This window comes from Aptenodytes patagonicus, chromosome 2, assembly GCF_965638725.1.
Source record: "Aptenodytes patagonicus chromosome 2, bAptPat1.pri.cur, whole genome shotgun sequence".
Classification (NCBI taxonomy): Eukaryota; Metazoa; Chordata; class Aves; order Sphenisciformes; family Spheniscidae; genus Aptenodytes; species Aptenodytes patagonicus.
Genome location: NC_134950.1, coordinates 117,951,894 through 117,978,457, shown reverse-complemented (window position 1 = coordinate 117,978,457; position 26,564 = coordinate 117,951,894). Strand labels below are relative to the sequence as shown.

The following is a 26,564-nucleotide window of genomic DNA, read 5'->3' as shown; positions in this document are numbered from 1 at the left end:
AGGCATCTTGAAATAAAATTGCTACTCAGGTTTGCTCCCACAGTCGCATGAGGAAGCTGGCCACCACTTCAGCTTCTGAACCACCATAACATGACAAATGCTCTTGGGAACTCCAAAATCCAGCAGGCTGACAACCACCTCATCGTCCTGCAAGGTTGCAGCACACAAAAAGCAAAGCAAGCTTTTTAAAACCAGTGAAACCATCAAGACAGTCAGGCACTGCTGATTCCCAACATGAAGTAACCAGGCGTGTACCTCGTACTGATGCTCCAATGCAAGGCAGAGCTCCACCTGTAGGTATCAAACTCCTCTATCCTCCTCTCTCTGACCCTGTAGGACCCATCTTACTCCGACTATTCACCAAATAATTGCCTTTCCAGAGCTGCCAGTGGGCTGGGCTGAGCAACCTCTGGGCTACAGACCAGCCTCATTAACCTTCCCTACAGCTCACACATGGGTTATGAGGATGGCTCAGCTCATTTCCCCCGCCGGCAGCCCGTGCTAATCGGCAACTCATCAGCCAAAGCAAAGGCCCCTCCTGCAACTGTGAATACTGCTGCTTACAGACCACCACCCACACGGGAGGCTGCAGGTGCTTCTCTAGGCTTTGGTGCCTCTGTGTTTATTTACACCTGCAGCAGATGAAATGGGGTCTGGCCCTCTCAAGTTTTATTTCTAGAGCTGTGAAGTCATTTCAGCCTCCAAACACGTCTATAGCAGGTAAACACTACCAAACACTACTTGGTACAAGAGAGCAACCGTGTTCTCGGGGATTTTACTGCCGCTCACCTCATGTGATATTCATTTGACTAATGCAACTCTAGTGCGTCCTCAGCTATAGTTTGCAGTGGTCCAGTGCGAGTTGCTTGGGGGATTTGGTGCTGCGCAAATTAAGGGGGGGGGGGGGGGGGGTGTGTCAGCAAAATCGTGCCTGCTGGAAAAGGACAAAGCAGCAGCAAGGATCCAGCATGAAAGCTGGAGCCAAGCTCTCCCGCTGGCTTGTTTCATGACTTGGGACAAACGCTTGCACCTCCCATTTTCAACAAGGAATGCTGAGCCAGTAAAGATGCATTTTTGGTCTGATACTCTGAACTCTCATTGACTTAACCACTTGAAACATCAATGAAGCCTCCTTCAGTTTCCAGGCTATTCCACCTTGCTCCAGTTTTAGTTTTGCATATAGTCAGAAAAACTGTTTGAACGATTCAGCTGTGTGTATTTGCATGTAAAATTACTCAGTTGTTGCTACCTGAAATGAGATGATATTTCAGAAAGTTAAACTAATGAAAATACTATGGGAATATTATATTGTTTTGCTGTAAGCCCCTCAGTTACATCTCCTGTGGTGTGGCACTGCTGTTAGGAGTAGTTTCCCCTTTACAGCCCAATGAATTGTGCCAGAGAACTTTCCTTTCCACTCAGCAGCAAAATGTGCTGTGTGGTCATCTGGAGCCGGAGCAGAAGGTGCTGGGCTACTGGGCAGCTCAGCACCTTTCACACTCAACCTATTTCTTTTGCTGATGCTGAATTGCTTTTTCCAGTCCTTATATATTTCCCTTCTAGGTCACTGTTTATTAATTGCTACTTGAAAAAATTTATGTAGGTGGCAAATTTAAAGCTCCATCCCCAGCGCTGTCGTGGCAGCTTGCTGACTCAAGTCCTCCCCACCCAGGACACGCACAGAAACAAACCTCCTTAGAAGCAGACCCCATCCCTGCCATACGCACGATGACCATACACTGTATTCAGACTCCCTGTTCTGGTGCCTGGACCAGGCTTATGCAGCAACGAAGCTCAGGAAAGTGATGCATAACCGCCTGGTCTTTCAGAGGGGGAAACTGAAAGCCCCTAAAAATCGATGGGCAGAGGTTGGTGCAACATGTGCATCAGCCTTTGCAGTGATCACGTGAATGTGGGCTCATCTACAGACCTCCCACCGATGTATGACCTATTTCTCCCCGATGCAGAGCGCTGCTCAGAACACCGACTCCTAGACAAAGACTCAGGGCTACATCTCCTCTTTGATGCCAGTTGCAGGGCCAGATGACAAGGGCTGTTCCTGCGAGATCCCCAACAGGGAGCAAAGCAAAGGGCACTGGAGAAGTGGACCAGGTTCTGCAGAGGGACAAGTCGGTGGTTTCCCAGCTCCTGAAGGCTAGTGTGCAGGAAAACAACAACACTGAATGCTGCACGCCAAACAAAAAGCCAAAGCCAAGCTCCAGGAAGCCCTTCTTGGGCAAAATGCACCCTGCCAGGAGCGTAAGGAGGGAGGAAGGGAATGACGAGAGGTGCCCGCATCCACATGGGGCTGTGTGGGAACGGGGCCTCTCCAGGCTGAGCAGGAGGGACCACTCAGGACTCATTTCAGGTCATCTAGGGACCAGCTCCGGCAGCTTTTGCAAGTGCTGAATGACATCTGCGACTTGCCAAGGATTTCCATGGTGTCTCTCTTTTTGGGGCCTCTCTTATTCCTTCAATTAACATGGAGGCAAAGGAAAATAACCATCACTCCCCCTCACCCTCACAGCAAAGCCCTGCTCGGCTGCATTTTAGCAAAGATCCTGTACAGTATTAAAAGTACACTTTATTTTCTGTACAATTCTCATCCAAATCTCCAGGCATGGAAATGTCCACTGCGTCCCCAGAAAAAGTTGCAGATTGCTCCGCTGCCGTGAGACACCCCACAACTGTCCAGGAGGGCCACGAAGCCAGGGCCACCAAAATCAAGTGCTGATGCTTTCTAGGCGTGGGGAGGAGAGCAGGAAGGAGGGAGAGGGGGAGGCAGTCCTGCTCCGCCACTGAGCCGCAAGCAAACAGAGCCTTCGGCTGCTCCCTGGGGAGCAGAAGAGACACCCTCAAGTTCACGTCATCGTTCGTGCTTAGCGTGGGAGTCATTGCGTTCAACCGTCACCCCGTTCCCGTTCCGCGTCACTTCCTTCCTGTTCCAGTCCTTTTCCAGGTAAAATTCAGCAAGCACGGGGCAGTGGTCCGAAGCCACCCCACCCCAGGACCAGTTATCGGGGATCCATGGGTTTGTAAGACCTTCTCGCACCACAGCCCAGTGGCCTACATGAAAAAGAATCACAGAGAAAAAGATAAGTAATATTGCCCAAATTTGACACATGGCACTAACCTAACTAAAGGTTACATGACTTCACTAAAAAGCAACTCTACCTGTGAAAACCTTTTTCAAGCTCCGACTGATCCAGATGTTATCCAGTGACTTGGACCCTTGTGGGTTCTTTGTGCTGATGTTGGTGAAGGTGCTGGAAGGGACCAGGTGATGGAACTTCTCCTTCCTCAGGATGTCGTGGTCGCTGCTGTCTGGGGCCTGGTTAAAATCTCCAAGGATGACCACGTCTTTTTCTCCTAGAAAACAGGAAAAATAGAAATGAATGGGAGGAATGGACATCCATCACTTAAGTATAAGAGGGAGAGAGGATAAATGGGAGGAGGAAAAACACAAATACTCAGTAGCAAAGCTGACTTTACTCTGAACTCCTGAAAGAAATGCTGTTTAAAGCCTTTCTCGCTGGCTATTTACTCATGGCCATTCTCTTCATGACACTAAAAACCAGCCAGTACACATTTCATGCTTGTTTTTAAATATCATCTCATTTATATTGGCGTCCTTTGCTTGCTATTCACTGATAGTGACAAACTCAAAGACAAGCAGTTCTGGTCTTAGAGGTTTTTAGGAATCTGTGACTTTGTAAGCTTATTTTTTTCTTTTTCTGCAAGAAACACATATTGGCTTTAACTTGTCTTGACATTGTCTTTTTAGAGATCTGCTGTAAGAGTCAAGGACACTTTTGTGAGGATCCCAGGAAAGACACAGTGCAGTGTTCGTTCTAACCCTCTGCATTTAAGAAATCTCAAGGAACAAGCCTGAGGAGCAGCCTGCACGCCTGATGGCAAAAGATGAGTTCACAGACCACATGGACACTCCCTGACTACAGCAGCTTTCCTTTGCCTGGCTGACTGAAGGGATACTGCTGAACTTGGGATGTCTTAGATTTTGTCTAGGGTTGAATTTTCAAAGAAACAAAGGGAATGACTTGAAATGCTTGTCAAAAAATCCTGTCTTCATGTGAATAGAAAATGACCTTAGTTACATTTTATTTCCAACCCTAATGAAGTGAGAAAAGAAACTCTGGACCCTAATTTCATATCCACAACGTGTGCTCTCCTAGCTCCACAGCTGCAGATGGAGACAACCCAGCTGTGCGCTGGGATAAGAAGACAATGCACATGTCCCAGTGCCCATCTCAAACTACTGCCAGAAATGTCTGATAAGACAAACTCAAGAATGCTGATAGCTGATCAGAGATGTTGCTGCGTTACCGCTTGGTACTGGAGAAGGAGGAAGATGCTAAAAGGAGGCACAAATGCACCAAAAATTATCCCAAACCTGACTTCAGAGAAGAGAACTATGAGAGTCTGTAAGCTTTTTCCTTCCTGGGATTGAAGTGTGGGAGGAGACGGGGTGGATGGACAGATTGCTCTACCATACCTAGTGCTCATGGATAAACCTCGTTTTGTGCTGTTGCTGTAGAAGTAGCTAGCCAGGAGAGGGAGCGCAAGTTCAACAACAAAATCTATTCCACTCCTGTCTTGCACTGCATGAAAGATGAATTGGGAAGAGGCAGGAGAGCAGCGAGATTGATAGCATATGACTTACAAAAACAAATACTTCAAAACATGCTGCTTGCTAAGGTGCAGACGGGCGATGAAAAGATAGTGAAACTGTTTGTGGTTTCTCTACCCTTTGCAAGTCACAAATCATATTAGAAATGACATGAGGTTTAAATATTATTCTATAAAGTGTTCAATGACAGTCGCCTTCCCACCTTTAAAAGAAAGAAAAAACCCAAACCTGAACCTGAGCTATTTTAAGCTCCATCAGAACCCAAAAGAAAAAATCAGTGCTTGTCTAATGGGACGACAGTGCTTGCTGGGAGCTGGCGGTTTTGCACGCATCTCATCGCAAAAACCCAAGATCTCTCGCTTGGCAGGATCAGGAAGCCTGAAATGCAACCACGCCGTCTTGGTCCTTCAGGACTAATGCTTGTTTAATGGCCCAGGCAGCACTCGGCTCCTTCCATGCTTTCAGCTCGGCCATATAAGTGAGGAAAGGCCATTACAGAAAGCTCTGGAGCACGTCCTTGGGGGAGGGTGTTTAAAAATGACAGAGAGGCAGGGATCTTAACAGCAGTATCTCAGTCCCACACAAAATATATTCTATTCTACTCTATTCTATTCTTAAAATACTCTTACTTCTTTTAGCAAATCCTCAAGCCTATTTCCCTTACATGAAAAATCTATGAAAAAACCATACTCACAAGTGAAAATTTTAACTGACTGCTCCGTTCTGGACAGTTTAGAAACAGCAGAAGCTAAAAGACCCACCACCTGGACATGTGCTCGGAAGGAGGTAAGAAGTCAGCCTGCAGCACGCCCAGGGAGGGAGTCACTGTATTCTTCACCTGTTTAAAATTCTGCATGCAGAATAACTAAGCATAAAATCATACTGCAGTGTAAAGTTGACAGACGGAATAGGCTGGGGGATGTCAAAGAAGCTGAAACCCGTTTTGCCATCGGGGAGGGAAAGGATTGCTTCCGGTCCCCTCTCACGGGAGCTTCTGGGGCTCCCCGTGGCTGTGAATCACCAGGGAAAGGGCCAGGCAGCCCTGCGCTAAGCAGGAAAAGCAGGCGACACCAATTTTCTAGATCACCACCAACTTCATTTCCCCTTGTCCTGGGCTCGCTCTCAGCCCTGCTCCTGGCTCTGCCAGCTCCTGCAACAGCAATGCCACGCATAGCGCTTTCATGTCCCGTCTGCCTCCTGAGACCCTGACAGACATCATGCAGATGGAGGGAAGGAAGCAAACCTGCCTGGATTCTCCTGGGTGCGTGACGGCGCCTAATCGGTTGTCCCTGGGTCCCTCAGCAGAGGCAGGGAGCAGAGCCGCCACACAGCAGCTGCAGCTCTCAAGGGTCTCACGGATCAGCCCCAACGGCTCTCAGCCAAACTTAGCAAAAGGTCTAGAAGGTCCCTTGCCCGTAATGAGGGATGATAGCTGATCAAAAACTCCAGTCACAATGTCCACAGTTAGATGGGGGGGGGGGAGAAAATGGAGATAATGCTACTGGTGCTGTGATGTGATTTGCCTCTTTTGGATGAGATGAGAGTCTGAGACTGGCAGGGCTCGCTCATCCTCCTCCTCAGGACTGGGCAGCAGAGGCTGCCTGAGCCAGAGGCTCCTCAGCTGACGCAATCCGGTCCTTCTCCTCCTCCTGCAGGACACATCAGCAAGCGCTCCCTCACCAACCCAGCTTTTGCTGCAAAAGTCCCTCCCACAGACTACACTGTCCCACAAGGACCCAGAGCCTCCGTCTGGTGGGACGCGGTGGCAGACAGCCTCCGGCAGACAGGCACGTGTCCCACTACCTCTCAGGGGTGCTCCCACGCTATTGCATTCAGACCCATCGGGCTCAAAGCAACCCTGCCCTTGTCAACGGAGAACTCTTTAGGTGAGGAAAAAGTCCGGTCTGTTTCCAAATGCGTCTTCAAATTCACTGAAGCACCAGCGACTTTTAGCAGTTTCTGCGCGTGGCTCTCGGCCAGCAAAGCGAAGTGCTGCCTTAACTCAGCCCTGTGCCGCAGCGGCTGAGCATCGGTGTGCCAACACAATCAGCTGAGGGACTTTCAGTGCCTGCAGAAAGTCTGCAGTGTTGAAACCTGCTTTCCTGCAGGAACCAGGAAACCCTCCTTTGCTTCGTGGAGGTCCAAAGAGACACCTGTAGGACACTCTCCCTGATTTCCCCTTCAAAACTGCAAATACCTCATTCCCTGAATGAGTCCCCTCATGAATTAAACAGACCCTTAAACCCCGAAATCCTTCCTGGAGAGAGTGAGAAGCAGATGATGAGAAGGATGTGACAGTACATCGGCTGCTAAGAGGCTCCCTACGGCCTCTCGAAGGTCTTCTAAGCCTAGTGCTCGATGCATGGGTAACCTGTGGAATACGGCCAAGCCAGATGGGAGAAGATGACCAAGCCAACACCCTGGCCCCTGGGTCCAAGCACTACCAGCACATCCAAAATAGCATCTGTGTGCTGCCCATGGTCACCACACTGAAGACGAACTGGTGGAGTTCTTGAGAGAAGGCAGAAGGGCTGCTGCAAAGAGTTAGCTATGAGCAGCCAACAGCCACCGTGTCTCGCTGGTACTGCTGAAGGGAAAGAAAGAGGGGGGAAAAAAGTACCAGGACCCACTGGTCTGATGGGAGAAATATGGAGATGCTAGTGCTCTGCATTACAGGAGGCTGTGGATAGTAACCAAATTTCCTGAGATGTTCACGTGCCTCTTTGTAAGAATGAAAGATAACAGAGTAGGCATCTGTTAGCAAAATGGGAGCAGAAATTCAAATTTACTGCAGTACCCACAGACAAATCAGTTCTTATTACCCATATTTTATGGACAGATTTGGAAGAAATTGAAGGATGGCAGTAATTTTAAGCATGACATTAATTTTGGCAGGATAATTCAGTACTTCAAAGTACTGAAGCGTGCACTACGTGTGCACTACCATTTTTTTTAGGAAACAAGACCGGCATTCCACAAGTTTGGAGGAATCTGAATCTCTTCTTTTGTGAAAGACTAAGCCAAGAACAAGCATGCTCCAGTAATGTGCCTACCATACGAAAATAAAAACACGAAATAAAGAGAAGCCCTAATGCCGACAGTCTAAATTTAGATGCAGTGGAAACACAACTCAGTTGACTTCGGAAAAGCTACACATTTATCTGTGTCTCGGTTCAGCCTTTGGGGACTAAACAAACGATCCTTTTGTTTACCTTCATCCTTTCCAATTTCAAGGTACGTGGACAAATACTTAAACCAGTAGCACTTAAAAATAGCTCTGACTTCTTGCAGCTCAAAAGGAAAAACAATAGAACACACATAAAAACTGCAAATACCTCTTGTGTTATACAAGAGGGATGTTAATGATTCCAAGTGACCAACCCTGCTAAACTGGGCCAAGCTGAAAAACATCATGCATATAACCTTGTAACCCTTTTGCATCTTTGTTAAGCAGTAAACGAAGGGATAGATTTTTCTATTCCTATAACAAGATCAGCGACGTTTAGAGTCTGAAACATGCTGTTCTGCTTCATAGGAAATTGAATTTAATTTGCAAGCTCCAAAGTAAGAAGCAAATTCTCAGAAATGAGGTAAAGAAACTCACCTGCCTATTATATTGCTCAAGTTCAGATCCTAATTCTGGTGTCCCTCATCCTGGTGTAAAAGCAGAACAACTTACTTGAAATCAATAAAATTATCCTGCATATTACACCCAGGTACCAAAGCAGGATTTGGTCTCTTTTCTCATTAGCAACCATCTTCTGATTTGCATTGGGTTTTCCAAAGTGCTTCCCATTAACCAAAAAGCAAATATATGGAACCTATTTCTTTTGGAAAAAAGGCATTAAGCTTTGTTCTGATATCAGGTAGGTGTCATTTCCACAAAGCACTTAAAATAGGGTCTTAACCCTGGTGTCCTGTCTTTTTTTTTTTTGGCTGTACTTGCTCTTACACTAGTGTAAAATCAGAAGGAACTTAATTTGAAAAAAGGGTGTCAAAGCCAGTAGGATCCCCTGCGCTGTTTGTGTTAATTAGGAAAGACTATAAGACAATGAGCAAGGGAAAAGCACATTTGCCACACTATGCATCATTCAAATACAAATACCGGTAAAGACAATTGCGAGGCTGATGAGGATATTTGTGAAACTTGCGCTGAGACAGATTTTTTTTTTTTTTTTTTTTAAATTCGTTTTGATTAGATAAACTGGCCAGCATGCATGTGATAGCTGGCAGGAAAAAAACTGCCCTACCTTTCAGAGTCTCCTGCAAAGTCTGTGCAAAGGCTGCCAGTTTGTGGCTGTCGTGGTTCTTCCCAATATTCTCTCCTGCCGAGGGCGACAAGGCCAGATGAAGGTTAACCAGTGTTAGATCATTCATCCCAACCTGGGGGAGGAAGGAGGAGAAATCAATGCCATGCAGACAGGGCACGGAAGGTCACAAAGCAAAACCACGCGCCTGTTCCCAGTACTTTCGGCAGTAAATCTGGGTGACTAGGACTCACTTCGCTATGTATGTAGTGTGCTTTGGTTCATCTTGGCTTTGGTAGGAAGAGGGGGAAGGAGTTTTGCAGCTTTGTCTGCAATAACCTGATACCCTCTCAGTTCTGGGGAAACTGTTTTGCATAAGCAAACAGCTTCTTTCCACCACGGTTGCAGAAAGAAGCTGGCTGCTTATGTAAATCAGTTTATGCAAAACCAGTTGTTAATAAGGTACAAATAATGTCATGGTCATTACATGGGCTAATTACTACTCTCTTATGATTAGCCCTGGCCCATCACAGAGACTAACCAAGAAACTTAATGTACCTTGAAAGGAGCTGTTGGCTCCCTGCAATCTTCTGCTTACCTTCTGGGACTCACTTGGCACAAGTAATACTTACTCCTAATATTAACCAATTTACATTATTAATAACTTAATATTAATTATTATTATTAATAATTTATTTATTCATAATTATTGTATTAATGCTTCTCTCAAAGCATTACCAGAGATGTCAAGTTCCCCAAACTGGACGCCTCCATCACAGCCTGTGCGGAGACAGGCTCTCTCTGCTTGTATGTTCACTCAAGCATATGTACGAGAACAGTTTCCAAAACGCACGATGTTCTTTTAGATGGGTTCAGCCTGGTGAAAAAGCTTTAAAATGGAAACTCTGCAGTGTGCCAGCAACATAAGACAGATCAGCCCGAGTCTCTCAGGAGCACTGTGCCTTCTGTATATATACATATATATCTCTCTCTGTCTCCATTCTGCCTACACTTACCCCTCTCCACTCACAATTTGTGGCACTGACAAGAATCACAGCCCTGTGGCTGGCTGTTGCTGGATACGCACCTCGTCCCTTCTGTGTTAATTTGGTAAAAGCAGAACAAGGTGACTGGTGACTTCTGTCACACTCCTGGTGGCTGTGGATGCTACTGAAGATCCACTGACCCGCACGTGTCCAAAATGCTCCCTTGCGGCAGGGTTTGCTCCCACAGGAGCAAGGGAAAGGACTGACTCTGGTGATCTGCCACACATATTAAGGCCCACTTAGCACCTTTCTATAATCAAGCCATGAGACAGTGCTGAACTGATGAGATGGATTAGAACCTCACGCAAATTTTTGTCTGTTAGAAGACTCTGTCTCTTTCCATCTTACCCAAATTTTTATAATAAAAGCTGAACTCTACAAGGGTCGGTTGGCGCAACAGTAGTTACCTTGAAATGTGCAAGATACGGGTGAGGATATGAGTGCTTCCCATTGCCATTAGTCTGTGCACTCTCCTGAGATAAGGCATCTTTCAGTTCAATGCCAGCTGTTGTATCCCAGAGGAAGCCAGAATATTCAACCCCCTGGAATTAAAAAAAAGAGAAAAGCTAGTAGTAAGAAGGTAAAAACAAACCATTCTGCCCAAATGCAGCCCCCTAGATGAAACTTTCACCTGCAAGTTTCAGTACCACTATTTCTGTTGGCAGTGGTGTACATCACTTCTAAAATATGCAGAGGCGGTAAAAGATGATGCAGGTTTATATCCGGGCTTGGCGCCTGCTGAGGGCAAGAAGCCCAACTCACTGCACAAGTGTAAAGGAGGAATAGCATCCTAGGCTATCAGTAGGAGATAAGAAAACAGGTGGAAACACTTCTTTATCTCACCCCGGCCAAAAGCCCCACCAGATGTGGGAGGAACGCTCCCTGGGCAGCCCCACTGACTTCACTGAAAACTGAGTGCGCCGAGTTTGAAACACATATTGCTCTGCTGCCCGCAGCCCCTCGCATCTGTACGCTGGCTACCGGACACCCAGGTAACTTTAGCACCGCTCGGTCCAGCCAACGATTTAATAAGCTGTTTTATCTCACACAGGTGGAGCGCGTTCAGGACCATCACAGGGGTGAAAGATAAAGATGCCGCCTCTTGTGCACGTGTTTGGGCTGATATGGTCCTTGTTTCCTCCTAGTCCAGGCAAGGCATCGGATTCTTCTGGGCATGGTCAATAACGAGACAGTTTATTATGCATAGGAAAATAAGGATTGTTTGTCTAACCCTGAGCTCAGTGCCTCGTGCTCTCACTGGGCGCCTGCTAGGGTTGCGGTAGATGATGCTGCGCACAGTTGTTCCTTCTCCCCACACCGCACACCATCCCACAGATTTCTGTCGCCCGCAAGCTAAAAATTTCCAGGCTCCTTGAGTCTCTTGGTGTGAAATCTGGTCTAGACCTCTCAGCCCTGTCAATCTTCTCTACCTCTTTTCCAGCTCAAACGTTTCACGCTCAGCTCTCCGCTCCTTTCAGCTCTGTTTCTACCATCTTGCATGGGTTTTTTTGGTTACTTCGGGATGTGGAATTGGCATTTTCAGAAAGCTGCCCGCCCCGGTCGCAACAGCAGTGGTATCTAATTCAACCTGTCAGCCTCTCCTCCCATCACCCAGACACCATTTTCTTTGGTATCATTCAAACCTGCTTCCCTTAGCGAATCGTAGTTAAATCCATCGCAAGGAAGAGTTTTTTCCATTTCAGCTGCAACAAACAAGTCTTATCTGCTCTGCTGATTTCCTGTGAGCCTTGAAGGTTGGCTAAAATCCTTTGGTAGCTCCTTTAGATACCTCACCTTTAAAATACTGACAAAATTATTCCACCAGTCGGAAGTCTAAGGTCTGAAAACTGCTATAGGAAAAGATGTGGAAGAATAAAACTGCTGTCAACAGCTGTTCGCTGTTCCCTGGCTCCAGGTTTCACATCAACATGGTGGTCAAAAGTCATTGCTTGGTTGAAGGCCAAATGCCCAGGACATGTGGAAGCACAAGCCTGAAGCACCATCCACCATTTTGCATTACTTAGCCCTGTAGAGTGTCCCGAGATCAGCTTGTGCCGAAGATGCTACATGCTCAGGGTAACACTGCCTTACTCCACTGTATTGCACTTGTGTACTCAATGTTCAAACCTGACGGACCCATTAACTAACCAGAGGGGTAGAGAAGACTTTTTGGCTTAGTGGAGGGTTCTCCAGCACAGCCAGATTTCTGCTAAAGCAGCTAAAAGGAAGAGTCAGTAGGTACCATTTCTATTCTTAGCTTGGCCACAGACTTTCCCCATAATTTTGGGAACCATTCATTCTTACATCTTTACCAGTAAAACAAGGTAGATGATGATTTTTAATTACTTAGCCCATAGTCAAAACTTTCATTGTTATCTTTGGAAATACAGCTCAGGAAAAAATAGACTAAAGACTCTGGGTTTAACATAGAAACTCTGAGACAATTATTAATAATTCTTGGAAGAAAAGAAAAAGCAGAGGGAACAAATTCAACAACTTTGCACAGCTTTTTAAATTCAGTGTTTTAATGATATGGCCTAACAAGAGATCCCAAAAGGAAACTCCAGCCAGGAATAAAAATGTCCTGAACGGGATTTGCACTCTGCATTGGAATTAAGTGAGAATTGTGTCAAACCTTGGACACATTCAGACCCTCTGTGTCTTTCTAGTGGTAGCTAGAGTCCAATCCTTGTGCTGCTCAGGTGGTGGGTTTTGGGTTTTTTTTCTCTCCTGTTAGTTGCCATTCGTGGGCTTTACTCAGAAGGGCAGCAAAAGTTGCTGCACCTCCCAAAACATCAGAGTCCAACAACAGCCTCAGGTGTGACACAGTGATACAACTTGATTTGGAAAAGCCAGATTAAGGAAACATGGATTCTAAGCAGCAGGATTACAGGATACAACTGCAGCCACGGCTTTCATAACGACAGTGCTCAGAATAGATGAAGACAGCCCAGTGTACTGCTAGGCACCATTCATTACATGACAGGTCTCGGCTCCTGCTTCCACCCCACAACATCCATGCTGCAATAACTGCATCACGAGAACGATCTCGTTCAGCAACAACAGGCTCGAGCCCGAGTGGGACCTTGCTCTGAAATCTCGTTATCACCCTTAAAGGGAAAAAAGAGAGATTTAGATTTCCCTTGGGAGAGACTGCTTTTGGGCGCCGTTAGTGGTGTCCAGTCCAATGTAGCTATACCTTGAATATTGTCAAGGGTAGCGGGTGTAGCTGTCAGCACCTTATAAATTAGTACCTCACTGCACTACATATATATATATTCCCATGGCAGAAGATGCTGCAGGGAAAAGCACAGTGCAGCACGGTGCTGATTTCAAACAGAGTCTGCAGCATATTTTAAATAGCTGTGCAGAGCACTTTGGGGAACGTGTGAGATAAGCTCCTCTTCCAGATGAGGATGGCAGGCTGCATGGCCCCTCTGCGGGGTCTTCACTTGCAAACTAGGGAAATGGGGAGCTCTTCCAAATGCCGGCCGGTGCTGTGCTAGGGAACAAGCTAAGCTGACTAGCACAAAATAATTCAGAATTACTGCAGCCTGCCAGGGGCAAAACCAAGGACTCTTTCCTTGTCCTAATGTGTAGCCTTTCTTCTATATTTCTATCCTGTTTTTATCTACCACACCTCCCCCAAACACACACACCTTCCTCCTTACAAGTGTGCCACAGGCTGAGAAAAACAATTCTTCCAAAAAATCAATCACACAGTCGAATTGAAAGCTATAGGAAGAGTCAGCTTAAAAAACAAGAGATGCAAACCTTGCCAAAAAAGATTTGCAAAATGTTTTGCCTTAAACAGATTCAAAGTATGTCCTTGCTTAGAGGGGGGAAAAAAAAGTAAAGCCAAAGTTCAGACTTAGGGATTAATGTACCTTGTGTAGCTGGCCCGAGGGTTTTTCAGAAACAACACCCTTCCAACATCCTCTAGGGCCCTTCCACTTGCGGATGTTTGGCAGCGTCGGCTGGTTCAGCTCCATACAAAACTAGAGAGAGAGAGGAAAGAGCAGGGGGAAAAAAAAAATATTAGCTTCACAGGGTTTTAAAAAAATTGCAAAATAAAGCGTGTAGCGAGGCATTGGTAAGAGACACCGTGGAGCGCAGGCTGTGCTCTCTGCCCTTCCTGAAGGCTCGCAAAGGAGATGGTCTGGGCCACATCCCAGGCTGACTCACCCCCGACTGGACACTATTTGGAGATAAATAAAAATTAAAATAGATCAGTGCAAATGCTGTGAGTAGCACGTTTCTCCCTCAGACTCTTTTTTTTTTTCCTCCAAAGCTACTTGTTTGACTGGAAAGGGGTTTCCTCTGTGCCACCTCCAAAGATGCTGCCTGCACCGTATCCCACCCCCTGAGGGGCTCCATGAGCAGCCGCCGAATCCTCCTGGGGGGCAGGAAGCCCCCATAGCGGGGCTGGCTCCGCTCCAACACAGAGGCAGCTGGCACAACACAAGAGGAAGGGTGTAGGCCACCTCAGTAGCTGGCGTTTTGGGGTTAGGGCTTCTCTGACTTTACGCCAGGGACACATGCTTGAGACTCCCCATGCACAAAGGGATCAGCTGCAGACGTGCACACACAGCAGATCCTTCTGACGCTCCTCAGAGGCGTTAGTCTTCCTGGACACTGCTGTACAGCCACAGCACTCAGACACCTTTACGCGTTCAGAGCTATAGAGGCTGCGCCCTAACGCCCAACAGATCAGGGATACTATAACTGTGGACACCATGGAAAGCCCTCAAGTCTACCTGGGTAACATCTTGAGATTGAAATAAAAAAAACTAAAAAAAAAACCCCTATGCCCTGGAAAATCTGGAATCTGAAACGCCTTGATGCAGACGATATGGAATACTTTTTGCCAGGAGGTTCAAAATAAAGCTTAATAGGAGGAGCTACAGCCCTTCGCAAAGCTGATGTCAGGGCAGGCGGACTCGGGCTGGAGGCTGGCAGGGAGAGGAGGCAGCCGAACGCCCGGCCGTGCCGAAGGGCCTGCACGCAGCAGCTCTGGCTGCAGGGAAAGGGGCTAGTAAAAAGTAATTGCTGCAAAAGAGCAACAGGGACTTTCAATGTGCATCATTTTGTTAATTTGACACTGGAGAAACTGTGTTGAAACGCAGAGGTTTTCACAGTGAAAGAGTATCCTCAGACAAAATCTTGTATCCAGAATGTCCCTCCTTAATGAAGAAGGATTTTCAAGGCAAACAATAACCTCCTGTAGACAGTGACTCTTTGCAGTGAGACGTGCCAAACAGTTCGAAGAGCTACAGTGATAAACTGCATGGATATAAGTGTTTCCTACGTGGGTATCAGCAAAATGATGGGACAGCTATTCTCATGTTTATTTTAACTTTTGTTTCAAAAATTAAAATCAAACCCTGCTCTTTCACTAACTGCCTTGTCTGCAAGTTCAGCATCCCGGAGGCTGAAGCTGTAAGGATTGACTTCTCAGATATACACAACCCAGCAACCCTTTTTTGCCTCAGAAGGATGAGAATAATTTTGGTTGCACACCCAAGGCGAAAATGCTTGGCACACCTTTTAAAACAGTTTTCTGAAATGCAGCGGTTGGCTGGGGCTTCTTATTCAAGATTAACATACCACATCATTGTCCGTTATATACCTTCAGGCAGCGCTAGGGCTGGGCTGATTTATTAAACGAGGAGGCACGCAAGGTGTTTGCACGGCCTGGGAACAGAGCTCTGCTCTGAACTGATTGCCAGGTGCTGCCCTAATAAACACAATAAATCGCGGCAGCAACAATTATTCATTCCTGATGTCATTCTGATGACTCTAAACAGCGTGAATTTGGTGAATGAGTTTTCTAACATTTAAATAACTTAAATCAGCAAAAAAAAATTGTTGAAATTAGGAGTTCAACTGTAACCTGACAAAAGAGTTAACTTATCTCTGGGTTGCAGCTGCCTAGAAAGTCCAGCCAGCACAAAGTATATGACAGGACTGAATAAATCCTACAGAAACCATCACTTTATTAAAAAGTGCATCTGCAGTCGAGTAGTTTGAATATTTTCTTTCCTCCAAATTTATTTTTCTTTCTTTTAAGGCCTTGATTTAACTTTGCTGAAACAAAAAGGTGACAAATAAGATTGTACGGTTTGTTCAGAAAAAAGCCATCAGCCCATTCTAGGTAAGGTTGCGGCAACGGAGAACTTGTTCTACAGCAGCTGACTTTAATCTGTGCCCATTTTCCAGGGCTTACAGGCACACAGATTTTGAAGCTGTGACAGCATACTTGCTTAGGTCATGTTTTTCTTCTGAAGTGAGAAGGGCATTTCTCGAATCATATGCTGTTCTGCCCACAAAACCCAACATCAAACAACATTACGCTTTCCCTCGTACAGTAAAAATATACAGACAAGCTCCTAGCCCACATTGGGAATGAAAAAAATGCCTTTCCTCCTTTGCAAAACTAAGTCAGAGCTATGCCAATCCCTTTGAGGAGCAGTTCTTTAAGTGGTAAAGAAAAATAAAAATTAAAATTTCAGTCAATCAGAACAACATTTTTTTTTCCAAAATCCTCCTAAGCAAAAAAGTTCTAGTTTTGTTTTTCTCTAGAGCCTTTCAGGCTGCAGGTTTCCTGAAATTCAATCAGCTTCTTCATTAAATCTCACACATACCAAGTCAAAACTCACACGCATACCAGAATACCAACAGCATCAGAGCTTCTTTACAAGGATGCCCTGTATTACACCTATGCCGCCACGGTCTCTCTTGCAGCTGGGTGCTGGTTGTTGTGGGACAGGTAGTGCTGCCAGGGAGCAGGAACATGGCAGCACCAGGCTCCAGGCATGCTCTAGGCAAAAAGCAGGCTGTGCTCTTGAGAGGTCACCCCGCCTTGTGCCAGGTACCTGCACATTGCCCCCATGTAGCGTGCAAGGGGCCAACAAGGGCCACCACCCCAGGAACTGGGACAAGCCCCGTTGCCTTTGCTTATCAGCAACACGTCATTTTCCCCAGAAGGGAAGATCCAAAGACATAATTGCTCTTTGTCCACCCTGATAAAGAGCTGGTGCCTGTTGCTCCCAGCCCCTCCAGAAGCAGAGACGGGTACGGGAATGAGTTTATGACTGACACTGGAAAAGAACAGAGGGCAGCTGGAAGAAGCTGGTGAAACGCACATTTGAGGAGGGACTGGGGGGGGGAAGGCAAGGGGTCTTGGACTAATTTGGGAGCAGGGAGAACATCATATGCTGGCCTGGCACTTGCTGGGGATCATAAGGGAGTTACAGACTCCCTAACACACCTACCTGCCTCCCCAAGACACTCCAAGCACTGCCAGCAAGAGCATCTAATTTGTGCATGACGTTAAATCTCTCCCAGTGCAGTAACTCTGCACGCTAGGAGAGCTGCCAGTGAGTACCCTGCAGTAGCCCACGAGCAGATCTCACCACCTGTTGTTCAGGATGCCCTGGTTAATCTTTGTTTTCTTTTGGGGTGCTATTTGTGCAGCCAGTCCCAAACCAGGCACAGCAGGGTCATCTTTTCCAGATGATGACACCACTCCATGCTGAACATCTTTGCCTGTCAAGTGTTACTCTTGTAATACCAGCGCTGGGGACCACACTGAGCCAGTGACCTCTGTTGAGGTGAGCATCTTTTGGAGGGTGTGCTACTCCTAAACCCCGAGGAAACTAAATGTGACCCAGGAAAACAATGTCTTAGGGCTTAATAGACTACATATTTCTTACTAGCCAGTGATTCCTCTTTGGAGGACACTTTCATTTCAGACCTGGAGTCAAAACAGAGGCTGTAAGGAAGGCGAGGAGAGAAGGAACAGTGAGGAGGAGTATGGCACGGTACATCTCGGTGCAGTAATCATTGCCTGAACTTTAGAAAGGCACTCAAAGCAATTAACTGGCTGTTTTGGTTAATTACCACAGAAGCTTTCAGGCCAAAAGGGCACTGCAGTAAAGGTGAACAACAACTTACTTCATCAAAGCAAAGGTAATTTTCGTTCCTCTTAACCAAGAGGAGAGATGAGTGCTAGGGAATAAATACTCCATTTCTAAATGTCACATATACACAATTCCTTTATTTTTAACAGGCACTAGACGGAACAGCTTTAATGAGTACCGGAGATGCATACGAAACTTCTGCCAATCCCTTACATTTCAGCTATGTTGAGGTGTCATATTAGTAACGATTTGACATCGTCATGGTGAAAGAGACTTGGAGTTCGAGTGTGGGAGCTGGCAACAGTTGAAAAGGAGACCCTGACAAGCAAAAAAAAGGTGTTAAACTATATTATTAGGTCAAAATTCACCACCTTTTTTCAAATTGTAGATCCTGGATAAATCTTGAAGTAGGAATCTGTACCTGTTGCATGAAAAATTTAAGTCTTCTGGTAGTGTGCTCACTTTCCTGTTACTTTTGAGGGACCTCTTAGTAGCAGTTCATGGACCGCAGGAATCTGCAGGTCATGGGCTGGAAAACACCAAGGTAAGGGCTGTTCTGTGCTACAGAGCATCTCCCAGTGATGGACTTGGTGCATCAGAAAGGGTAGACAGAAGAGCTCTAAATATACCTTGTAAATTGTGCAGTGGCACTTGAGGAGAAGGCCCCCAGCCCTCTCCAATGAAACTCCCATCCTGAAACATGATCTAATATATTTCTGATAGAAGACACAAAATTGACAGTGGCTTCATAAGACTATCTGGCACTGCTCTTTTTTAATCCATCCTTTGGTATATATATGCCTTCCCTGCTCCATCACTGGGTATCGTATAAGCTAAAAACCACGTTCCTGGAATTAAATGCACATTATCCTTTCTTTTCTTTATTCATCTGAGTGGACTGTACTTTTATTTCCAATTGAAAAAGCAGACACGAATACCTGTAATCCTAATCCAATTATGTCCAACATACAGGACACAGCTACAGTTGCTGCACCCTAATGAAGCCTGACCTAGAAAGCAGAAAGGGAGCAGAAAAGTTACAAATATTTCTGAGAACTTGAAATCAACACCTTTGGTTTTCAAGTAAAGCATCCTTATTTGACACCGATGCTCCAGAAGAAGAAGAGTGTTTTATTAGATCACGCTTGCGAGGAGGAAGAGGCAGAGTTAAGGGGTGGAGAGATTCGTGGGTGTTGTATTTTACTGAACTGGCTAATGGGGTAGGGGTAAGGAAAGGTCAAAGGCTTCAGGACTGTTGTCCTGTTGGAGCCACACGTAGCAGTGCAAGGCAAGTCAAGAGGGGACGCAAGACGCAGTGGGGCCAGAACGCTCAGCGCACTTCTGCAGCCAAACAACACCGCATCTACTTCCCACAGGCAGGAGCAACTAAGGAAGAGGACACAGAGGAGCATCAGGCCTTTCAGTTACATCTGGATTCTCCTATAACCAAATGTAACAGCAGGGAAGGAAGCATTATTATGGCTAAAGCCTGAATCAGAGACTCCACGTTGCATCCCATTTCCCACTCACAACAGTGTTGTCTCAGGCCTTCATTGCTTGTTTGCCTTTCCCTCAAGTGTATCCCTTTCCTGTTTGCAAAAGCAGCCAAAAAAATACACACACAAGAAATAGATGCATCCACTGGCGAGGGGATACACTCACAAACTCTATTCAAAGGAACCATAGAAATAACACGAGGGAAAGTTGGGGTGGCCCTATGTTAAGGTAAAACATTTTTCACATGCCCATTCAACTAGTCCCTTCTAGGAAGACTTCATTAAAGATTGCATAATATTTATTGCTTGTATTGTTCAAGTATTGATATTACATAAAGGCAAATAAAATTTGACAGGCGGATGGGGGTCTGATAGACAGATAACTATGAGTGTTTTCAAAGGAGAACAACCCCCCAGGGAATCAGTTTCAGTCTCAGCCATATCTATACATTTGTGTTGGAAAAAGTTTTCTACTTCTCCCTCTTGTACATAATTGTACATAATTCTACAATGAAGTTAGAGCTGAAGAAATAATAAAAAAATCTTATAAAGTTTAGGAGAAAAATTCTAGGATGAAAAAAAAAAAAAAGAGATAAGGAACCAATCTACTGAAAGTGCACCAGCCACAGAATTACTCCTGGAAAGCTTATCTGCCCCTTCTGCCATGCTAGCGTGTCCTGCTTGCACTGGGTCATCGAGACCTGAGGCAATACCTTCCCATCCTTTATGTACTGGTTTTGTTGTTCCTAGAGCTAAACCAAAACATCCAGACTGATGACCGAATAAATCCTTGCCATCCTCCACGTTCTTCACTAACATTATCTAACGCATCCTTCAAAGAGCTCTATAAACTCATTGCGAGCAGCGAAATCGAGGCAGAGCCCTTCAGCATAGCCAAATCCTCAACCAGTGTCTTTCTTCAGAAATAATACAGCACCTATAGGCACAGTCATCAACTCTATGTGCCTTTGCATGCTATGGACATACAGAGCTCATTTGTTACGATAACGTGCGTGCATAGCGCGGTCCAAAGTCCTGGTCCATCTGAAGACAGGCACCTACGGCTTTTTCATCAACTTGAGCAGGACTCATTTTTTCCTGGAAAATGTGCTGCTTCTGCTTCTTGAAGAGCACCCCAGTAATTCAGACAGACACCCACAGAGGAAGAATTTCCTTCCTCTGGGGATCAGATTCTCAGCTCCTAAATGAGTGCTCCAGGCACCACGTTATGGACCGGAGGGCAAACATTTACCATACTGCAGCCTCGCTGTCCGGGAGCCATGTGGCAACCTGAACTCCCGGCTTTGCTGCAAAGACCACTTCCAAGCTTAATACTTAAAAAATGAAACCTCTGGGACTGAGCTCCTCAGAGGAGATAGGGTGAGGAAGGCTCATTTTTGAAGCCCAACTATGCATAGGTGAGAAACTAAGTTGTTCAAGTCCGCTCTGCCTGCTTCAGATGGGGGTAATTCTGGGTCTGCAGAGAGGCACCGCCCTGCTTACCTGAGAGGCGTGAAAGCAAAGCATCAGAGGCCTCCGTCATTTAGGCATCCCTGGGGTTAGGTAGCAGCTAAACGATGCTTGGCAGGATTGGAATGTTTTTCAAACTGAAGGCATCATTTCCCACATCAGGTATCTGAGCCCCTTCATACATCGGCCCGCGGATGTGAATCCAGCTGGACACGAGCCTCTCTCCTGCCGCTGCTGTGTTACTCACCCCTTGTTCTTCATGAATGTGCGGGAAATAATTATGCTGATAAGCTTAACATTATCTCAATTATCAAAAGTGTGTAATGATTTGTTTCCATATATGAACCTGTTTGAATCAAATCAGATTTTTTTCTTTTTTTTTCCAGTCAGGCTTTACAGGATCAGTTGGGGAGTGGTAGGAGCCAAAGTTTGCATTCCCAAGTAATGTGCTTTCCTTTTCGAGTAATTTTGGAAAAATTTAGCAGTGAGTTTCCACATTGCCCTCCCAGATGAATTATAACTCACCGCAGCCACCCAACTGCTTAATTCTTTGTAATATCTGAGAGGAAATTACATTCTTTATCTTTGAATATATGATTAAAAAAGAACAGATCGTAGCCGATAAAACCAGTTCTCTGCTCGCCTTTAATCACAGTGTTCCCGGGACAACAATGCAGATAATTCACTGGCATGTTTTCCTACCTTCATCCTAAACAAAAGTGGTTATTTATATAAACAGTGTCTTTTTATAGATCTTCAAAAGGAAGACACGGAAACCTTTGGTGCAGAGGAGTGAAACAACAACAACTGAAAGAAGCAATGCAATAACTCTCCTAACACATTTTAAGTGCTGGGGCCACTACTGAAGAATTACAGGATGCTCAACTACCTATTGTCAAAATGGGATGGTAACATCTTTCAGCCAGTTCGCCATTTAATGGGAAGGTGTCTTCACATATGCTTGGTGGAAATTTATGCTGCCTTTTCCCTGTGGAAGACAGCATCCGTATTTGCCAACCTCCGTGCAGGAGAAGTTTCGTGGGTTCTTCATTTCTCATGTTTCCATGCACAAGCTGAGCTTTTTCCTTGTACTTTGTGGGACAGACTCATTTTGCAGAAGACACTCCCTGACTACTTCTTTTCTTACCCTTAAGGACTTTTTTTATTTTTAAACATAATACAGAAATTAAGGTTCAAGAGGTTGTCAAGGATGGTCACAAATCTTTGCAATTTATTCTTGAAGCCTTTTCAAAAGAGTGTTTTTATTCTGCATAAGTATGCAGTATAATCATTAACAGCAATAATGGTTCGCTAAGGGAACTGATGCGATATAAAGAATAAAAAGATGCCCTCATGACTATGAGGCTATCTTTTTCATCAAGCTGCTTTTACGAGAGAGGAGTGGTTGATTTCAAACACTTTCCCTATATTGTCATAAAGCAGGCTGCTCAACTGGTTAGCTGTGCTAAAATCATAGCCACCCCACGACTGAATTATTTACTTATTACTATGTTGTCTGCTGTTAAATACTCAGGTGCTTTTCCAAGGTTTTTTCCCCAACTCATTATTTCCAAAGGAAGACGACAAGTTCTATTTTGCTGCCACTCTGCCACCAGAAATACACCTCTCTGGGAACACAGGTGTATGCTTAGGGAAGGTATCATTGAGATTATTAGAACAATGCGCCATCATATATTTTAGAAGTACTACTGTAAGTGTATAACTACAGCTAGTGCTTCAAGCAGTGACCGACACAGAGGGATCCAAGTCTTGCACAGAGTGAGCTATTGCACGTTTACCCAGAGCACGCGTACTTTGTTTTGACCCGTTACGGCCACCACTCTGCACGGCCACGGACTGTGCAGCAGATACAGGAGACCTAAGCTGCGTGCTCATTTGAACTAGATATAAGGCACCGGGCAACCAGGAGTCAGTGGCTTCCTGGGAACCCCTCTTTTCTTTTTTTTTGTTTGTTTAATCCCTGGGCTGATTCTTTTCTCATGAAACATGAAACTCAGGAATCGATTTCTGCGGTGTGGTGTAAAACCATACCACCGTTGAGTACAACCTTACTCACCCAGTAACCACCAGGACTACCTGAGGCGAAAATCAGTTTATCAGAACCTAGCCCTTAATATGGAAAGCAAATAGAACATCATCCTATGAAACATGAGACCCAAAAGTGATAAGAAATAGTTTCTTGTTCACCAATTAAAAAACCCCAAAAAACCAAACAAACCAACCAGGGAGCTATATCGATTTGCCAGGATCTGAATCTCTTTACCTGCACATTGCCTTCAGCCAAAGGAAAAGAGGAGGGGGAAAAAATGTGCTAATACAAAAGAAGAACAAACAAAACCAAAAGGGAACAGGGAAATCACAGTTTTGAATGTTATTAATCAGGGAAAGCTGCTTAAGCACGTAAGATAACTAGGTCTCTCTCCATTCCCATGATAAAAATTTACTCATTTCCAGAGGTGTTAGCAAGTGAGTTGAGTTTTTTTGTGGGTTTGTTTTTTTAAATTGTGCACTTCTGGCGTATACATGGCGGTAAAGATGGATGGGACCGTGCTGATGTGCAGTATGAGAAGGAGTAAGAGCAGTGTGTTAAGAAAACTGCTGTGACACAAGGAAAAAGGCACAGCCCTCATTATTACAAGGTCACAGTTTGGCCACCTCTACAGAGCCTTGCATCAAAAATAGTTATTCACTGGGCATTTTGCTTCCATCCATTTCTTTTGTGCTGTTAGTATTACTGTTTTCCCCAACTGATTTACATCTCTGCATAGAGCAAGCATTCTTTCCCATGGTAAGAACACAAAAACAGGCAAGAGAAAAATATATATGACTCACAACCATTGCCAGACTCAAATATTTATTCTTCCTTCAGGCATTGATTACACCACCGTACAGAACACTGTGCCACCTCCTGTAAAGTTATTTAAATCTGTCTTGTATCCTATTCCATTACTTTTATTTTGGATGCTTATTATTAGGAGGATCTCTTCCAGGCTGCTAGCATTAGGACATGTCATCTCACCTTTTTTTTTTTTTTAAATCTCATACACATCTACATTCTTTCTCTAGCCCTTAATTTAAAGAGCCCCATTTGACACTGATTCCTCTCTGAAATAGCACATTCTTTATGTATAGGTTTGCATGAGTTTTCTGTCTTCACCCACTAGCACACCCTCCACAGAGTCTACGGGATTGTCCTCCAACCCTGGCCAAAGTTCTGCTCTAACAGATGCAATGGACTCTGGCTCCCCACAGAGAGCATATGCATTACTTAATCCACATAAACTACCAAAAAATGATTTGGGCTGATATTAAAACACTCTTGCTGCTATGTCAATCTATTAAAAAGGAAAAAAAACCCACCCTTCCCCAAAATTGCTGACAATTCAGAACTGGTCCTGCTCTATGAACTTGCTTTGCCTCCTGCCATCTTTTAGAAGACAGACAGGAAAAAAAGGACTGACTAAGGATCCCTATTACTTCTACCACCCACAAACAAAACTTAAACACATGCCAGCATTTGTAAACACTTATTTTCTGTTTCTCCTTGTTCTGGAAGTGTAGAGAATAATTGTACTAATGGGTAAGTTTGGCTTCTGTCCAGGGATAGGACTAGATGCCTCACAAAAGAATGCCAAGCTGGTATAACAAGCAGCCTCCATACCACCACTTCTCTGAGAGGCACAGCCATGCTCTAAGGAAGAAGAGGGCACCTCCTAAAGGACAGCATTTTAAGAGCAACCTGTGTTCTCCATGGCTCCTGGTGATGTGTATTGCATGGCTTCTAGTGTTTTGTTTATTGAAGTCCACTGATCATCAGAAAAGAGATGGGCAACGCAACTAAAGGAAAAAAAAATCCAACCAATATCAAAGATGCCAGACATACTAGTAGATGAGAGCCTGTGCTTCCAATGCTGCTGACCACTTGACAATAGCTTACAGTAGAGGGGCCTGGAAAGACAAAGTAGTCATAGGTTCCCTGCAGAGAGCTACTGAAATCATCATGGAGCTGGCCAGAGCCATAAGGTCCAGCGATACATCTCCTTAAACTTCTAGCCACCTAGATCCCTCCTAGAGGACAGAAGGAGGAAAAGAAGTGAAAGGCCAGAGGCAAATACTGTATAGCTGCAAGGTTCCTAAATCAATTTAGTGAATGGGATAATCCCGAAAAAGCTTCCCATATTGTAAGAAATGGTGTCAACATTGTTTCCAGCTCCACTCAGCCAAAAATGGTTCCTTCACAGTAACTTCCCTTCACCCCGAGATTTCTTGACCCCAGAGGGTGAAGTCTGAAAAAAAGACTTTGCACTCCTGAGTATTACCTGCACTCAGATAAACAAGCAAGACAAGGGAAAGAAAGAGGGTGAAATATAGGAAGGGTGTGGGAGAGCAAAAGGGTAAGTAATAGGGAATAAGGTGAGAAAAAGAATTAAAATAAACTCAGTTGGACGATTTGGAATAATCTCCTTTTACTCTGAGTGGTGAATCATTGACGCCGTGGTGGCTTGAAGGAACAGGGCAGAAGGACCTACTTCAGCTGATGAATTATGCAGAAGTCTGTCCCAAGGCTGAATTAGGCGAAGGGTACGGCAAGAGGCTCAATTCCACCTCTCCTTTCTGGGAACGGGGAACAGAAAAATAATGCAGCAATAGGGCTGGAAGAGATTGATCAAAGGTCCCGAGTGAGTCAGTGGCCAAGTCTACATCTCCTTCTCCTGTTCTCTGAAAGCGAGACTGCTGTTTCCTTATCTGACTCTAGAGGACATCCAAATGTACTTAAGTTTCAAAGAGGTCAACCTCTTTCCAGAAAGGACAGTTCTAAGAACAGGCAGTAAATACAACTCATTTACAGCAACTAATTCATTCATTGCCGATTGCCTTATAATCTTTTTTAATCAATAGCACTGTACAGGAGGACTATGGCTTTTAAAAATATGCACACAAAGACTCAGTCCTGAACTAACTGCATTTCTGGGGTACACGTCAAAACAATTCACACCAAAGAGGAAGGACCGTCTTGGTATTAGAAGAGTGCCTGGGACTCAGAAGACTGAGGTTCACTTCCCGACTCTGTTCAGAGTCGGTCATCTTAGGTGACTGCCAAAATCCTGTGATTTCCTTGTAACTCCAGCATGCCTCCACAAATCAAGGATAACCACAGTTCTTCCCTACCCCTCTGGGACTGCTCCATGACTGGACTCTCCAAAAAACTGAACAGCAGCAACAGTGCAGGATATTTTGGCTGCACGGGCAACAGATACATTCCAGGTGGTCCAACCCCAGTAGCTGCAGAACTCAGACAGCAATGGTAGACCCTCACCCTGCAGGGAGGGTGTCAACAGCCCTTCCCTGCTCTTCCTTCAGGAGACATTGATGGTAGCTCCCATGCCAGTGCCAGCTTGTACACAGAGAGTAACGTTTGCCTGCGAGGGCAGCATTGACTGCATGACCAGCCACTTGGTGCTTACACTGAGGAAACGGTGACAGGCCAGATAAACGGCCTCGAGTGACCAGCTGCTCCATGTCAAGGCATATCACAGCTCACTTTCAACTACCCTAGCAAATGCACAAACAAACATATTTATATCCACGCAAGCAAGAAGCGATGTGCCTATGCTTACCCCTGCAAATGGAAAACAGCATCTCTCTTTCAAACACCGACAAGCTCCTAGGGTTAACCTTTCACAAATAAACAACCTGCTCTGCTCCGAGAGGGA

General features: G+C 45.2%; 1 protein-coding gene across 1 annotated transcript in view; it reads right to left on the bottom strand.

Annotated features, from left to right (window-relative positions):
* Positions 1-2,564: 2,564 nt before the first annotated feature.
* EEPD1 (endonuclease/exonuclease/phosphatase family domain containing 1) overlaps positions 2,565-26,564 on the bottom strand; it is a 65,224-nt gene continuing 41,224 nt past the window's right edge. Inside the window, exons 3-7 of the mRNA XM_076330860.1 lie at positions 13,829-13,939; positions 10,349-10,483; positions 8,899-9,031; positions 3,175-3,369; positions 2,565-3,066 (exon numbers count right to left, since the gene is read on the bottom strand). Coding sequence (XP_076186975.1) covers positions 2,867-3,066; positions 3,175-3,369; positions 8,899-9,031; positions 10,349-10,483; positions 13,829-13,939 — 774 coding nt within the window. The 3' untranslated portion in view covers positions 2,565-2,866. The remainder of the gene's footprint in view (positions 3,067-3,174; positions 3,370-8,898; positions 9,032-10,348; positions 10,484-13,828; positions 13,940-26,564) is intronic.